Consider the following 18856-nt stretch of genomic DNA (forward strand, 5'->3'; position numbering starts at 1 on the left):
CCCAAAATATGTTCACTGTTGGTTATAAAAGTGTTCATAAGCCAAAATATGCATATATTTATTGATGTGGTCTACCGCCCGCCCGGCACTTTGGTGGAGGCCGTTGATATTATTTCTGATTGTATAAAACCCTTTCTGGTATCTGAACTGGTTGTGTTAGGAGATCTAAATCTTGATTGGCTTACACATGCCTCCGATCAGTTTAAGAAAATCTGTCTTGAGTTCAACTTGACTCAGCTGTTAATGAAACCCACTCGGATTAATGTAAACATATATTTTTTTWAAATCCTCATTGATTGACCTTTTCCTGACTAACCGTCCCCAGAAGTATTTAGCTAGTGGTGTTTTTGTAAATTATATCAGTGACCACTGATCTATTGCTTGCATTAGAAATACGAAATTKAAAAACTCTGATAATTATGAATTATACACAATGGTGAGTTCTATAACCATCACCAGTAATAAACAGAGGAAAACAGCATCTAATGGTTTAACTGTAGATTCTGCTGCATGCATATAGATAATATCCCCGTAATCTAAAATAGACATTAAAGTGGCCTGGACAATTTCCTTCCTATTAACAAAAGTCAGACATGCTTTGTTTCTGTAAAATAAACCAACCTTGAACTTCAACTTCTTCACCAGCTCAGTGACATGWTTTTTAAATGACAGTTTGTCATCAAGCCAGATACCAGGATATTTGCAGGAAGGAACTCGCTCAATTTGTGTACCGTTTAAACTAGTCAATACAAATTAATTTAAATCTGGGTTATGGGACCTAGCACTAACCAATAGTKACCTCTGCAGTGCTTGAAAATCAGACTTAAAATGTGAAAAGGCTTGGCCAACCGATTGAGCAATGGATACAACACTATATAATCTGCATACAAATTAATATATATATATATTTTTTGTTTGTTATTTATATAGATTGTAAACAGCAGTGGGACGAGAATCGAACCGTGGGCCACTCCTTTATGTAACTCAAAGAACTCAGATTTGACGCTATCTACTGTACCTTGATGGCCTGAGTTATTTTATTGCGATAATTATGAAACCATCGGCAAGCATCAGTACTCAACTATGTCAAGGACAGTTTACTCAACAGAATAACATGACTAACAGTATCAAAAGCTTTTGAGAAGTCTACAAACATGGCAGCACAATACTGAAGTTTTTGTTAAATTTTACCCACCCCAGGCTTCATGATCTATATTATTCAGAACTATTTTCTACTAGATGCATACCAGACCTGTTTTAGCACTTGAATTCTTCTCATCCATTTATACCTCTGTGGCTGATAAACATGCCCTTTTCCAGTGACTCAGAATCCAAAAAACAAACTAACTCATGGTACTCTCCTGCACTCTCAGACCTCCTCTTGATAAGAAATCAAGCCTGGCCCAAGGCTATACAAACTGGCTCGTGATCTGAATGGCAGCTATTTAGACAATTGAGAAATAGGTGCACTGCCCCGGTTAAACAGGCCAAATCAAACTACTTCATTAGTGCAATGACAGATTGTTAGTGATCCCTCTAAATTCTGGAAAACCATTAATTCACTGAAGTGGGGTAATTGCTCTACATCCCTGCCTATGCAAGTTGTTTTAAGCTCCTCCGTCATTACTGAAAAAGTTAAGATTCTTTAAATCAGCAATTTATCTCAGCTGGTTCCCAAATTTAAAGAAACGGTGGTCATACTGGTCTTGGTCAGTCAGTTGACTCTTCTTCCCACATACAGCCTCCAGTTGACTGTTCTTCCCACATACAGCCTCCAGTTGACTGTTCTTCCCACATACAGCCTCCAGTTTACTGTTCCTCCCACATACAGCCTCCAGTTGCCTCGATGGATGATCAGTCAACCTCATGTGACTTGGGAAATGTTATTCAGGGTTTTATTTTTTTTACCTCACAGAAACAGAAGTTCTTGCTGCCTTATAAGCTATTGACAACAAGAAGTCATTAGGGGCTGACAATTTAGACCCGTTTTTGTTTAATAATCTCCCCCTAGAGTCGATTGATGCACCGGTGGGTCAATCTAAGTAACATAATAAAAACATCCTCACCAAAATCCGAGATAACTGTTTGTTTTCCTGGGCTGCGTCTCAATCCACCACATCAGCCTATGGCGGCCTTCCTCATCTGCGGTGGAAGGTGGCCGAGCTACAGCGGGGTAGGACCATGAGACATCCCAAAAATCGTCTTCTCACGAAAATGTCTGTAGCGTCCAAACCGTTTGGGCTACAAACTAATGGGACCCCACTGTGGAAACGGGAGATTCTCACGAACACGATTCGGGACGCTACCCCCAAAAATATGTGTAAAAAATATACAGTATATATTTCCTGTGCTTTCTTATACACTGCTCAAAAAAATAAAGGGAACACTTAAACAACACAATGTAACTCCAAGTCAATCACACTTCTGTGAAATCAAACTGTCCACTTAGGAAGCAACACTGATTGACAATAAATTTCAGCATGGCTGTTGTGAAATGGAATAGACAAAAGGTGGAAATTATAGGCAATTAGCAAGACACCCCAATAAAGGAGTGATTCTGCAGGTGGTGACCACAGACCACTTCTCAGTTCCTATGCTTCCTGGCTGATGTTTTGGTCACTTTTGAATGCTGGCGGTGCTTTCACTCTAGTGGTAGCATGAGACGGATTTTACAACCCACACAAGTGGCTCAGGTAGTGCAGCTCATCCAGGATGGCACATCGATGCGAGCTGTGGCAAAAAGGTTTGTGTGTCTGTCAGCGTAGTGTCCAGAGCATGGAGGCGCTACCAGGAGACAGGCCAGTACATCAGGAGATGTGGAGGAGGCCGTAGGAGGGCAACAACCCAGCAGCAGGACCGCTACCTCCGCCTTTGAGCAGGAGGAGCACTGCCAGAGCCCTGCAAAATGACCTCCAGCAGGCCACAAATGTGCATGCTTTTTTCTTGATCCCATAACTCAGATTTAAATGAATTTGTATTGACTAGTTTGACGGTACACAAATTGAACGACTTCCTTCTTACAAATATATTGGTATCTGGCTTTATGACAAACTGTAATTTAAAAAAAGAATGTCACTGAGCTGGTGAAGAAATTGACGTTCAAGGTTGGTTGGTTTTGCAGAAACAAAGTATGTCTGACTTTTGTTAACTTCTGCAACTATAGGGGGTGCTGTTCCGCATTAGCATATTTGTGTCTCCAAATTAAACTGCCTCGTGCTAAATTCTTGATCGTACAATATGCATATTATTGTTATTATTGGATAGAAAACACCTTTAGTTTCTATAGAAGTTGGAATTTTGTCTCTGAGTGGTACAGAACAATTTCTACAGACTTTTCATGACAGGGTTCAGATTTCAGAAATCTTTACCTCTGATCTGGGGTCTGTTTTATAAGGCCACAGTGAATGCTATGAAGAAACCGACACTGCCTACGTCTTCCTCTGGGTGTCTGTACGTCATCACGTTTTCAATGAAGTCGATGGGACGTTCACAGCCATTATAAATGACAAAAATGTACAGAGACCGTCCTTTCTCACTTGCGCCTCAAGCGTGAAGGCCATCGGACCTGCCTCGTTCAAAATCGTTTTCTAACCAGCAATATTTCTCCGGTCATGTTTTCAGTCGTTATAGTTGTTAAAAACATCATAATGTAGTTAATTTGAGCCGTTTTATATCAATTTATATCCGTTTAGTGCGATTTTGAGGAATTTCTTTGTTGTGCGTTCTGAAAGTTTGAACACGTTTTAGGGAGTCGGTCGTTGGTGGTGGACATTTCGAAGGACAGAGGACATCTATCGACCAAAAGACGTTTATAACATAGAAAGGATACATTGCCCAAGAATATGATGGAAGAACAGCTCAAAGTAAGCAATATTTAATATGATAAACCGTGTTTCTGTCGAAATATTTTAAACGCATAATTCGCCATTTTGTTTGGTATAGCTTCACTTGGCCAACCCTGTATTGAAAAGTAAGGATAATTTTAAAAATGTAAATCCGCGGTTGCATTAAGAACTAATTTGTCTTTCGATTGCTGTCAACCCTGTATTTTTTAGTCAAGTATATGATTAGCTTTCAATTAAACTAGATCACTCTGATAGATGACGTCAGACATATTGAGGCTTGATTTCCTAGTATTTTTATTGTGTAACCACGGTTTTGTATGGCTAAATATGCACCTTTTCGAACAAACTGTATATGTATATTGTAAAATGATGTTACAGGAGTGTCATCGGAAGAATTCTGAGAAGGTTAGTGAAAAAATTAATATATTTTGGCGGTGATTACGTTATAGCGCTCTTTGGCTGGAATCGATGCTCTGGTAACGTTTGTTCATGTGGTATGCTAACTTATCGATTTATGTGTTTTTCGCTGTAAAACGCTTAGAAAATCTGAAATATGGTCTGAAATCACAAGAACTGGGTCTTTCCATTGCTATGCTTTGTCTATTTTTATGAAATGTTTTATGATGAGTAAATTGGTCATACACGTTGCTCTATCTAGTAATTCTAGTCGATTTGTGATGGTGGGTGCAATTGTAAACTGTGATTTTACCTGAAATATCACTTTTTTCTAACAAAAACTATCCTATACCATGAATATGTTATCAGACTGTCATCTGAAGAGGTTTTTTCTTGGTTAGTGGATATCAATATCTTAGTTGAGCCGAATTGGTGATAGCACCTGAAGGAGTAAGAAACTGATGGAGTTAGAATAGTGGTGTATTTTGCTAACGTTTTAGCTAATAGATTTACATATTTTGTCTTCCCTGTAAAACATTTTAAAAATCTGAAATGGTGGCTTTATTCACAAGATCTGTATCTTTCATCTGGTGTCTTGGACTTGTGATTTAATGATATTTAGATGCTACTATCTACTTTTGAAGCTATGCTAGGTATGCTAATTAGTGTGTGGGGGGTGTGGGGGTGCTCCCGGATCCGGGGTAGAGGCTCGTGAAAGGTTAAAATGATCCACCCCTTTTTTTAAATTTTCGCCAAAAATGACATTCCCAAATCTAACTGCCTGTATCTCAGGACTTGAATCAAGGATATGCATATTCTTGATACCATTTGAAAGGAAACATTAATTTAGGAGAATATAACACATTAGATCTGGTAAAAGATAAGACAAAACATGATTTTTTTTGTCTTTTTTTGTACACATCTTTTGAAATGCAAGAGAAAGGGCGAACAGCGTCTGGACAAGGGGAGAGGGAGGCAGCGTAGCCTAGTGGTTAGATCGTTGGACTAGTAACCGAAAGGTTGCAAGTTCAAATCCCCTAGCTGAGAAGGTACAAATCTGTCATTCTTCCCCTGAACAAGGCAGTTAACCCACTGTTCCTATGCTGTCATTGAAAATTAGAATTTGTTCTTGACTGAGTTGCTAGTTAAATAAAGGTTAAAACAACCTCTACTGCCTCAGAAACCCAGATCCGGGAGCACCCCCCACACACTGATTAGCATAGCTAGCATAGCTTCACAAGTAGATAGTAGCATCTAAATATCATTAAATCACAAGTCCAAGACACCAGATGAAAGATACAGATCTTGTGAATAAAGCCACCATTTCAGATTTTTAAAATGTTTTACAGGGAAGACAAAATATGTAAATCTATTAGCTAAACACGTTAGCAAAATACACCACTATTCTAACTCCATCAGTTTCTTACTCCTTCAGGTGCTATCACCAATTCGGCTCAACTAAGATATTGATATCCACTAACCAAGAAAAAACCTCTTCAGATGACAGTCTGATAACATATTCATGGTATAGGATAGTTTTTGTTAGAAAAAAGTGCATATTTCAGGTAGAAATCACAGTTTACAATTGCACCGACCATCACAAATCGACTAGAATTACTAGATAGAGCAACGTGTATGACCAATTTACTCATCATAAAACATTTCATAAAAATAGACAAAGCATAGCAATGGAAAGACCCAGTTCTTGTGATTTCAGACCATATTTCAGATTTTCTAAGCGTTTTTCAGCGAAAACACAATAAATCGATAAGTTAGCATACCACATGTGCAAACGTTACCAGAGCATCGATTCCAGCCAAAGAGCGCTATAACGTAATCACCGCCAAAATATATTAATTTTTTCACTAACCTTCTCAGAATTCTTCCGATGACACTCCTGTAACATCATTTTACAATATACATATACAGTTTGTTCGAAAAGGTGCATATTTAGCCATACAAAACCGTGGTTACACAATAAAAATACTAGGAAATCAAGCCTCAATATGTCTGACGTCATCTATCAGAGTGATCTAGTTTAATTGAAAGCTAATCATATACTTGACTAAAAAATACAGGGTTGACAGGAATCGAAAGACAAATTAGTTCTTAATGCAACCGCTGATTTACATTTTTAAAATTATCCTTACTTTTCAATACAGCGTTCGCCAAGTGAAGCTATACCAAACAAAATGGCGAAATATGCGTTTAAAATATTTCGACAGAAACACGATTTATCATATTAAATATTGCTTACTTTGAGCTGTTCTTCCATCAGATTCTTGGGCAATGTATCCTTTCTATGTTATAAACGTCTTTGGTCGATAGATGTCCTCTGTCCTTCGAAATGTCCACCACCAACGACCGACACCCCAAAACGTGTCCAAAGTTTCAGAGTGCACAACAAATAAATTCCTCAAAATCGCACTAAACGGATATAAATTGCTATAAAACGGTTCAAATTAACTACATTATGATGTTTTTAAACAACTATAACGACTGAAAACATGACCGGAGAAATATTGCTGGTTAGACAACGATTTGGAACGAGGCAAGTCCGATGGCCTTCACGCTTCAGGCGCACGACGAGAAAGGGCGGTCCCTATACATTTTGTGGTTTTATAATGGCTGGGATTGTGCAATAGACTTCATTCAAAACGTGATGACGTACAGACACCCAGAGGAAGACGTAGGCAGTGTCGGTTTCCTTATAGCATTCACTGTCGCCTTAAAAACAGACTCCAGATCAGGGGGTAAAAATTTCTGAAATCTGAACCCTGTCATGAAAAGTGCTGTAGAAATTGTTCTGTACCACTCAGAGACAAAATTCCAACTTCTATAGAAACTAGAAGGTGTTTTCTATCCAATAATAACAATAATATGCATATTGTACGATCAAGAATTTAGCACGAGGCAGTTTAATTTGGAGACCCAAATATGCTAATGCGGAACAGCACCCCCTATAGTTCCAAGAAGTTAAAACAAAAAGGCTGTAATGTATTATTCCAGCACAGATTCTGGCCACTAGATGGCAGCAGTGTTTAAGACTGATCCAACAAACCACTGCATTTCTGTTAACATTTCTGTATCAAGACTGCCCAAATGTGCCTATTTAGTGTATTGATAGTTTTTCAAGTTCATAACTGTGCACTCTCCTCAAACAATAGCATGATATTATTTCACTGTAATAGCTACTGTAAATTGGACAGTGCAGTTAGATTAACAAGAATTTAAGCTTTCTGCCAATATCAGATATGTCTATGTCCTGGGAAATGTTCTTGTTACTTACAACCTCATGCTAATCACATTATCCTATGTTAGCTCAACCATCCCGCGCGGGACCCACCGATCCTGTAGCAGTTAATAGGAAGGAAATTGTCCAAGCCATTTTTATGTCTATTTTAGATTACGGGGATATTATCTATATGCATGCAGCAGAATCTACACTTAAACATCTTGATGCTGTTTTCCTCTGTTTATTACTGGTGATGGTTATAGAACTCACCATTGTKTTTTGTATTAAAAAAATGTGTTGGGCCTCTTCGTATGTAAGGAGTGAGCAGAATTATATTGTGTTTATCTACAAAGCACTCATGCAGAAACGTCCTATGTGTCTATCATCGTTATTTCAATTTAGACTTACAAATGACCAGACCCGGTTTCAGGCTTGGACAACACTGGAGGCCCCTTCGGTCTCCACAGAGTTGGGTGAAGCTGCTTTTAGTTTTTTTGCGCCCTTTGTGTGGAACAACTTACAGTGCTCTCCGAAATGAGATGTTCTGGTCCCCCTTGATCAGTTCAGAGTTTTGATCGGAGACCTCTACTTTGTCTGTCTTTCTTAATATGTTTTGTAATTTTGTATATTTGTATGTGTTTGATGTATCTACGCAGGTCTCATCTGTGAAATAGTCCTTAGTCTCATTATGACTTCCCTGTCAAAACGTAGGTTCAATTAAATAAAAAGACAGGTGTACACAATTATGGTTATTGCTTCACTTCACCCTCAGGCTAGGAGGATTGTTCCCCACTCATCGAAACCATTCAGATCTATGAAAAGTGACTAAGGCTATTAGTGGATAGGGGATAGGTTTTGGATAGGTTTTTTGTGGGGTACAATATTAGCTATGTTCACCAAGCTTCTCAGAAGTGATCCTTCAAATCTACAGTTTCTGTCATGCACCAGGGTTGGGGTCCATTCAGTTTTTCAGAATTGTATTTCAATTGGCCAAGCAGAATTTGAATAGAATTTGAATGAAATGTAAGGACAGATGCTGGGAGACAAGAAGCAAGTACAGGGAGTGAATATTTAATGGCTAAACAGACATGAAACAAAACACGAACAGCGTCTGGACAAGGGGAACATAACGACATTAATGCTGACACGAGACATACGAGTCTCATTCATTTGACAAATACCTTGCCCAAAAGCATCCTCTTACTAAAGAATACGGATACCATTTCAAATATTAGTTTGATTATAACTCAAAGATGTCAAAGAGGCTTTTGTTTGTATTTTTGCCATAATATTATAGGTTGTTCCCTTACATTCTGAAGTGTTGGATCTAATTCCTTTTTGGAAATGTATTTTTTCCTAATATTTAATAACATCTAAGTGAATTATGAATTATTAGAACATTTTCTTAGAATATTTCCAGACCACTGGAAATAACATGTTAAACATAGCATAGGTTACCATACATGAAATAAACATATGCATAATGATGTATGAAATACAGGATCCATTTGTATTTCAATTCATTCAATTGAACTGCACTGAACAAAAATATAAATGCAACAATTTCAAAGATTTAACTTAGTGACATTTCATAAAAGGAAATCAGTCAATGGAAATAAATTAACTTGGCCCTGATCTATGGATTTCATATGACTTGGTCACAGATACCTTAAAAAAAAGGTAGGGGCGTGGATCAGAAAAACAGTCAGTATCTGGTGTGACCACCATTTGCTTCATGCAGCGTGACACATCTCCTTCGCATTGAGTTAATCAGGCTGTTTGTATCTGCCATGGCAGCAGCTACTCTTCCATGGGTCAGGCAAAATTAAGGCAGTTACACAATTTAAAAAACATTACAATACGTTGAATTCACAACACACTAAGTGGGTGCCCTCATGCCCATACTTCACTACCACATATCTACAATACAAAATGTGTACGTGTGTGTATAGTGCTTATGTTATAATGTGTGTGTATTCATGTGTCTGTGCCTATGTTTGTGTTGCTTCACACTCTCCACTGCTCCATAAGGTGTATTTTTAAATGTTTCTTAAATCTGATTCTACTGCTTGCATCAGTTACCTGGTATGTAGTCATGGCTCTATGTAGTACTGTATGCCTCCCATAGTCTGTTCTGGAATTAGGGACTGTGAAGAGCTCTGGTGGCATGTCTTGTGGGGTATGCATGGGTGTCTGAGCTGTGTGCTAGTCATTTAAAGAGACAGCTCTGTGCTTTCAACATGTCAATACCGCTCACAAGTAGTGATGAAGTCAATCTCTCCTCCACTTTGAGCCTGAAGAGATTGACATGCATATTATTAACGTTTCCTCTCTTTGTATATCCAACGGCCAGCCGTGCTGACCTGTTCTGAGCCAATTGCAACTTTGTGGCACCTGACCACACGACTGAACAGTAGTCCAGGTGCAGCAAAACTAGAGCATGTAGGACCTGCCTAGTTGATAGTACTGTTAAGGTAGAGCTGCACTTTATTGTGGACAGACTTCTCCCCGTCTTAGCTACTGTTGTATCAATATGTTTTGACAATGACAGTTTAAAATCCAGGGTTACTCCAATCAGTTTAATCACCTAAACTTGCTCAAGTTCCACATTATTTATTACAATATTTAGTTGAGGCTTAGGGTTTAGTGAATGATTTGTTCCAAATACAATGTAATACAAGTTTTTAAAATATTTAGGACTAACTTATTCCTTGCCACCCATTCTGAAACTAACTGCAGCCCTTTTGGTAAGTGTTGCAGTCATTTAAGTTGCTGTAGTAGCTCACATGTAATGTGTTGAGTCATCTGAATACATAGACACACTGGTTTTACACACTGTCATGTCATTAGTAAAGATTGAAAAAGTAAGGGGCTTAGACAGCTGCCCTGGAGAATTCCTGATTCTACCTGGATTATGTTGGAGAGGCTTCCATTAAAGAACACCCTCTGTGTTCTGTTAGACAGGTAACTCTTTATCCACAATATAGCAGGGGTGTAAAGCCATAACACATACATTACCGGGCAAAAGTTTTAGAACACAAATCAAATCAAATCAAAGGAAGTCTTGAGCTATTGCTCGCCTGCGGTAGAGTATCTCATGATAAGCTGTAGACCACACTATCTACGTAGAAAGTTTTCATCTGTATTTKTCGTAGCTGTCTACATACCACCACAGTCAGAGGCTAGCACTAAGACAGCACTGAATGAGATGTATTCTGCCATAAGCAAACAAGAAAACGCTCACTCAGAGGCGGCGCTCCAGTAGCCTTTAATGCAGGGAAACTTAAATCTGTTTTACCAAATTTCTATCAGCATGTTAAATGTGCAACCAGAGGAAACAAACTCTCGACCACCTTTACTCCACACACAGTGTCACGAACGTCGTCGGGAGAAGGAGAGGAGGACCAAGGTGCAGCGTGGTAGGTGTTCATTATTTTAATAAAACAACAGAACACTGAACAAAACAACAAAAACGACAAACGAACAGTCCTGTAAGGTGACGAAAAACACTAAACAGAAAATAATCATCCACAACTCAAAATGGGAAAACAGGCTACCTAAGTATGGCTCTCAATCAGAGACAACGATAGACAGCTGCCTCTGATTGAGAACCATACCAGGCCAAACACATAGAAAAGGAAAACCTAGACCTACAACATAGAATACCCACCCACATCACACCCTGACCAAACTAAAAATAGAAACATACAAAGCAATCTACGGTCAGGGCGTGACACACAGAGAGGCATACAAAGCTCTCCCTCGCCCTCCATTTGGCAAATCTGACCATAATTCTATGCTCCTGATTCCTGCTTACAAGCAAAAATTTAAGCAGGAAGCTCCAATGACTACATCAATAAAAAAGTGATCAGATGAAGCAGACGCTAAGCTACAGGACTGTTTTGCTTACACAGACTGGAATATTTTCCGGGATTCCACCTACTCATTCAAGTGTTTTTCTTGATTTTTACCCCCGGAGGCCGAGCAAACACGAGCAATGGACATTAGACCGGTGGAAATTTGTGCTCTGGTCTGGATTCCAAATTGGTGTTTTTTGATTCCAACCGCCGAGTGTTTGTGAGATGTGGTGTGGGTGAACAGATGATCTCCGCATGTGTATTTCCCACCGTAAAGCGTGGAGGAGGTGTTATGGTACTTTGCTGGTGACACTGTCTGTGATTTATTTAGAATTCAAGGCATACTTAACCAGCATGGCTACCACAGCATTCTGCAGTGAAACGCCATCCCAACTGGTTTGGGCTTAGTGGGACAATCATTTGTTTTCCAACAGGACAATGACTCAACACACCTCCTGGCTGTGTAAGGGCTATTTTACCAAGAAGGAGAGTGATGGAGTGCTGCATCAGATGACCTGGCCTCCACAATCACCTGACCTCAACCAAATTGAGATGGTTTGGGATGAGTTGAACCGCAGAGTGAAAGAAAAGCAGCCAACACGTGCTCAGCATATGTGGATATATGGAACTATATATGGAACTACTTCAAGACTGTTGAAAAAGAAAATAAGCTGGTTGAGAGAGCTGTCATCAAGGCAAAGGCTGGATATTTGAATAGCAGACTATGATCGATAATGTCAAAAGCCACACTGAAGTCTAATGAAACATCCGCCACAATCATTTTATTATCAATGTCTCTTAGCCAATCATCAGTCATTTGTCTAAGTGCTTGTTGAATGTCCTGAAAGTTGGTAAAAGGTTGGTAACAGACTGATTGGTCGGCTATTTGAGCCAGTAAAGAGGGCTTTACTATTATTAGGTAGCAGAATGACTTTTGCTTCCCTCCAGGCCTGAGGGCACACACTTTCTAATAGGCTTAAATTGAAGATATGGCAAATAGGAGTGATAATATCATCTGCCATTAACCTCAGTAATTTTCCATCCAAGTTTCCAGACTCCGGTGGCTTGTCATTGTTGACAGACAAAAATAATTGTTTCACCTCTTCCACACTCACTTTACAGAATTCAAAATTACAATTCTTGTCTTTCATAATTTGGTCAGATATACTTGGATGTGTAATGCAGCGTTTGTTGCTGGCATGTCATGCCAAAGTTTGCTAATCTTGCCAATGAAAAAATCATAAAAGTACTTGGCAACATGAGTCGTTTTTTTAATGAATGAGCCATGTGATTCAATGAATGATGGAGCTGAGTTTGCCTTTTTTCCAAAAATTTCATTGAAGGTGCTTCAAAGCTTTTTTTTCTTCAGTTTAGTCACATGATCTCTCAATTTGCAGTATGTTTGCCAATCGATTGTGCAGCCAGACTTATTTGCCATTTCTTTTCCCCCATTTCTCTCAACCATAAAATGTTTAAATTCCTCATCAATCCACGGGGATTTAAAAGTTTTTACAGCAATTTCATAAATGTGTCAAGTGCAACGTCTGTTTGCTCTTCATTACACACCACGACCCAACAAATATTCTTTACATCAACAACATAGGAATCACTACAAAACGTATTGTATGACCTCTTCAACACTGTATTAGGTCCAACCTTTGGAACTTTGGTTTTCCTAGATATGGCTACTATATTGTGATCACTTCATCCGATGGATCTGGATACTGCTTTCAAGCACCTTTCTGTAGCATTGGTAAAGATGTGATCAATACATGTTGATGATTTAATTCCTGTGCTGTTTCTAACTACCCTGGTAAGTTGACTGATGACCTGAACCAGGTTGCAGGTACTGGTTACAGTTTGAAGCTTTTTCTTGATGAAGCCAGTCAATATTTAAATCAACCAGAAAATACATCTCTGTTGATATCACATACATTATCAAGGATTTCACACATGTTATCCAGATGTTGATTGTGGCCTGTGGAATGTTGTCCCACTCCTCTTCAAGGGCTGTGCGAAGTTGCTGCATATTGGCAGGAACTGGAACACGCTGAAATTCACGTACAGTGGGGAGAACAAGTATTTGATACACTGCCGATTTTGCAGGTTTTCCTACTTACAAAGCATGTAGAGGTCTGTAATTTTTATCATAGGTAACACTTCAACTATGAGAGACGGAATCTAAAACAAAAATCCAGAAAATCACATTGTATGATTTTTAAGTAATTAATTTGCATTTTATTGCATGACATAAGTATTTGATACATCAGAAAAGCAGAACTTAATATTTGGTACAGAAACCTTTGTTTGCAATTACAGAGATCATACGTTTCCTGTAGTTCTTGACTAGGTTTGCACACACTGCAGCAGGGATTTTTGGCCCACTCCTCCCTACAGATCTTCTCCAGATCCTTCAGGTTTCGGGCTGTCGCTGGGCAATACGGACGTTCAGCTCCCTCCAAAGATTTTCTATTGGGTTCAGGTCTGGAGACTGGCTAGGCCACTCCAGGACCTTGAGATGCTTCTTACGGAGCCACTCCTTAGTTGCCATGGCTGTGTGCTTCGTGTCGTTGTCATGCTGGAAGACCCAGCCACGACCCATCTTCAATGCTCTTACTGAGGGAAGGAGGTTGTTGGCCAAGATCTCGGCGATACATGGCCCCATCCATCCTCCCTCAATACGGTGCAGTCGTCCTGTCCCCTTTGCAGAAAAGCATCCCCAAAGAATGATGTTTCCACCTTCATGCTTCACGGTTGGGATGGTGTTCTTGGGGTTGTACTCATACTTCTTCTTCCTCAAACACGGTGAGTGGAGTTAGACCAAAAAGCTCTATTTTTGTCTCATCAGACCACATGACCTTCTCCCATTCCTCCTCTGGATCATCCAGATGGTCATTGGCAAACTTCAGACAGGCCTGGACATGCACTGGCTTAAGCAGGGGGACCTTGCGTGCGCTGCAGGATTTTAATCCATGACGGCGTAGTGTGTTACTAATGGTTTTCTTTGAGACTGTGGTCCAAGCTCTCTTCAGGTCATTGACCAGGTCCTGCCGTGTAGTTCTGGGCTGATCCCTCACCTTCCTCATGATCATTGATGCCCCACGAGGTGAAATCTTGCATGGAGCCCCAGACCGAGGGTGATTGACCGTCATCTTGAACTTCTTCCATTTTCTAATAATTGCGCCAACAGTTGTTTCCTTCTCACCAAGCTGCTTGCCTATTGTCCTGTAGCCCATCCCAGCCTTGTGCAGGTCTACAATTGTATCCCTGATGTCCTTACACAGCTCTCTGGTCTTGGCCATTGTGGAGAGGTTGGAATCTGTTTGATTGAGTGTGTGGACAGGTGTCTTTTATACAGGTAACGAGTTCAAACAGGTGCAGTTAATACAGGTAATGAGTGGAGAACAGGAGGGCTTCTTAAAGAAAACAACTTAAACAGGTCTGTGAGAGCCGGAATTCTTACTGGTTGGTAGGTGATCAAATACTTATGTCATGCAATAAAATGCAAATTAATTATTTAAAAATCATACAATGTGATTTTCTGGATTTTTGTTTTAGATTCCGTCTCTCACAGTTGAAGTGTACCTATGATAMAAATTACAGACCTCTACATGCTTTGTAAGTAGGAAAACCTGCAAAATCGGCAGTGTATCAAATACTTGTTCTCCCCACTGTATATCCAGAGCATCCCAAACATGCTCAGTGGGTGACACGTGAGTATGCAGGCCATGGAAGAACTGGGACATTTTTAGCTTCCAGGAATTATGTACAGATCCTTGTGACATGGGGCCATCCATTATAATGCTGAAACATGAGATGATGGCGGCGGACGATGGCACGACAATGGGCCTCATGATCTCGTCCCCGTATCTCTGTGCATTCAAATTGCCTTTGATAAAATACAAGTGTGTTCGTTGTCTCTAACTTATGCCTGCCCATACTATAACCCCAAACATGCAGATGAGCTTCCCTGAGACGGTTTATGACAATACATCTGTTGTGCAAACCCATAGTTTCATCAGCTGTCCGGGTGGCTGGTCTCAGACGGCTTATGGTAGAGAAATGTTATGAACATTTACTTCTCTTGCAACAGCTCTGGTAGATATTCCTGCAGTCAGCATGCCAATTGCATTCTCCCTCAAAACTTGGGACATCTGTGGCATTGTGATGTATGACAAAACTGCACATTTTTAGAGTGGTCTTTATTGTCCCCAGCACAAGGTGCACCTGTGTAATGATATGCTGTTTAATCAGTTTCTTGATATGCCACACCTGTCAGGTGGATGGATTATCTTGGCAAAGGAAACATTCTCACTAACAGGGATGTAAACAAATTTGTGCTCAAAATTCGAGAGAAATATGCAAGTAGAACATTTCTGGGATCTTTTATTTCAGCTCATGAAACACGGGACCAACACTTTACTTGTTTACATTTTTGCTCAGCATAAATTATATTTCCTTTCATTCTAATTCAATTCAAATTGGACACTTGTATTGGAATGAAAGACCCCAACTCAATTCAGAAATGAGCCCACCCTGTCGCAGACATCACATCTCCAATTACAAAACGCATTAGAATCAACAAGTTATTGATAACTGATATACTATTCATCATGGTGACAGCCATCACTAAAAATAAAACACTGGCTGGACTCCTCTGCACACACACACAGCTGTAACAGCTACACAAAGCTCTATCGTAACCTAGCAACAGCTTCTGCACAGCAGAAGACCACTTCATGTCTGTAGCTGATGATTTTTTGACTAAAGAGCACTAAACAACAATATAGCATATCTTTGGACTCCTGTTACAGTACAGAGACTTCACGCAGTGGCCAAAACTAATTGCAATTRCGTCATAACTGGCAGCTTTGCAGCGAGGAATGGTAGAAGACCTACACTTTACTTACTACACTACAGTATGCATCCCATCTAAGGTAGCTAATTATGCAAATTAAGGGCAAAGCAAAGGATGAAACATACCAAACACCCATGAAAGTGTCMGTTTTTTGTGCATATTGTGGTGACAGTTTGGAGGGCAGCTATGCTCAGGTGGGCAAGAGCATCGTGTTACAGGAAGAGTATTAAGAGAATCGTGACTCAGAGAGAGAGAGGGAGCGAGAGAGCTTTCTTTGTTTTTCACTTCTTATCCTACTATGACTCGTATTGTTCGATGCCTGAAACAAATTTCTTGTCGCAGTTGTTGCAAATTGTGAAGAACCGTCCTTACATTTCATGCCAGTCYTGAATTGAACTGAGAGAGGATTGGAGCTGGAAGTATGTCTGAGGGGGAGAGTGGGGGATAGTGGGAGAGAATGAAGGGTGAGAGAGACTGTGTGTAGGCGCGTGAGAGAGATGGAGGGAGAGGCGGAGGGATGATAGTGAGTGTTTGTATAGATAGAAAGACAGAGTTGGTTGGCTTTAGGCAGAGGACTGAGAGAGACAGATTCCAGCATACAGCGAGTTAAGGAGAGAAAGAGACTTATAGGGAGAGACTGAGACTGTGTGTGTATGTGTGTTTCGATTTTGAATTGGAGAGCGGCAGAGAGAGAGGGGGAAAGAGAGGGCAGGAGAGACAGAGAAGCAAGAGAGAGAGAGAGAGATACTTAGTTTTGGGAGTTTTCCTTGTGTCTCTCCCTGAAGCAGTTACTCTGCCCCCCTGCCAACATGGATTCCCTGCTAGCTAAAGCAACCTCACTGTAAGTCCTTTATGCATTCTGACCGCAGCTGCTTAGCCCTCTCCTCTCCTCTCCTCCTCACCACCACTCTCTATGACCACTCCTCCGAGCCCCCGCACTCTCTTCCCTTGTACTCCCTCCCTCCCTCTCTGTCACTAACTCTCTTTCTCTTCCTCTCTCTCTCTATCTCGAGCTCTTCCTCCTCCCCAGGAGTGATTATAGGGCTATTGTCGATAGGAGGAAAGAAGAAAAAAGGAGGTAAGGAAAAATAGGAATTGTTTGGAAAACTGCTCTCTTACCCCGTGTTCCGATTCCAGGGGCTCGGCTTTGACTCGGACTGCAGGCATTCCATCAAGCATTAACATCCTGTTCTCGGGCAGTCTGTGAAGGAAGAGAGGGAGGGGGAGGAGGTGTAAGACGGACGCTGAGTTTAACCATGACTAAGCATCTTAGTTTGACTTTGACACACAAATACAGTAAAAAGCTGGAGCTGACGCACACCCCAAAAAAGTTGGTCGAGGTGCTGACTAACAGAATAGTAAACTGCATAAAATCACAGAAAGTCACACTACACATAGAAATATACGCAAGCAAATACTGTACACACATACACATGCTTACAATCAAATAGATATTACAGGTATTACAGGTATTGTATGTGCGCTGACAGAAACAAACTTAAACACACCGACATACAGTACACAAAGAAATAATCACGTCGAAGAACACACACACCGCGCTCTCTCTGTATAAACAAGCCACATTGTTTTTGTATGAAACTACTGTGTTCACTGACGTCACTTGTCTGAGTGTTCCAGTATGTTTACAACTAATCAATGTGCAATAGACACATGATTACCATATTTATATTCCCATAAAACTATAGCACAATGGCACAACCATGGAGATCCGATTAATTTCTATCTTGTGTTTTTGTTTGTTTTTTCCTGTGAAGCACATTGCGTTGCCTTCCATGTCTGAAATGTGCCGTATAAATAAAGCTTGATTTGATTTGATATTGACACAACCATACAAATGGAGGTGTCCCAAATAGCACCCTATTCGTACATAGTGGACTACTTTTGACCGTCTCAACACTCATGTATTATTTGCATTTTATTTCATGGTCCGTTTTGTTAACTACTCCTCAACTTAGTATATAATGATCATGATTGCATTGCACAAAGGCAAACGAGTATAGCCATTTACAATATATGTGCCAAAAATGCTATTGGGAATGTTTCAAGCTAATCACCAAGTCATATAGTAAAACACAATGTAACAAAGATACCGATCCATACTGTATAAACAATCATCCATGTTTGAGCACACAATGACTCGTCCAGCTGACTTGTCTTAATATTCTGCTTGTACATGGATGTGACTTGTCCCTGTAACCAAACATCACTGTTAGCAAATCTGTTCGCATATCATCAATCACACCAGGTATGGGGGAAGAAAGAGAGAATCATAGAGCAAGGCTTTAGTGCTTACACAGTGAGCTGTTTGTGCATCACTTTCTTTGTCAGCAATGCCTATAAGTCCATAGGCAGGCAATCCAATGATTGTGTTCGGGAGGGGGCAGTGTAAAATAATATATGTATTTGTAATCTGAATATCGGGTTGTTTCTCTAGCCTGCAAAATCTTCCCCTGGACACGTTTTTATCTAGAGGTTGGTTTGGGATTCTTCATTGTTTTGAGGAAAAGATAGTGCAAGAAGAGAACAACACACTGAAACACTTTTCAAATCCACTATGACCCATGAGGTCTGGGGAACAGCGGAGATCATTACAGGTGATTTTCTGGATCATTGATAGTGTGGCTGGGTACAGGTGGAGAGGCAA

General features: G+C 40.1%; 1 protein-coding gene across 2 annotated transcripts in view; it reads right to left on the reverse strand.

Moving 5' to 3' along the window:
* LOC111959440 (Krueppel-like factor 12) overlaps positions 1 to 18856 on the reverse strand; it is a 187176-nt gene that overhangs the window by 93896 nt on the left and 74424 nt on the right. For both annotated transcript variants that reach the window (XM_023980986.2, XM_070437678.1), the window contains exon 2: positions 17311 to 17392. In XM_023980986.2, coding sequence (XP_023836754.1) covers positions 17311 to 17376 — 66 coding nt within the window. In that variant the 5' untranslated portion in view covers positions 17377 to 17392. The remainder of the gene's footprint in view (positions 1 to 17310; positions 17393 to 18856) is intronic.

Source organism: Salvelinus sp. IW2-2015, linkage group LG36, assembly GCF_002910315.2.
Source record: "Salvelinus sp. IW2-2015 linkage group LG36, ASM291031v2, whole genome shotgun sequence".
Classification (NCBI taxonomy): domain Eukaryota; kingdom Metazoa; phylum Chordata; class Actinopteri; order Salmoniformes; family Salmonidae; genus Salvelinus; species Salvelinus sp. IW2-2015.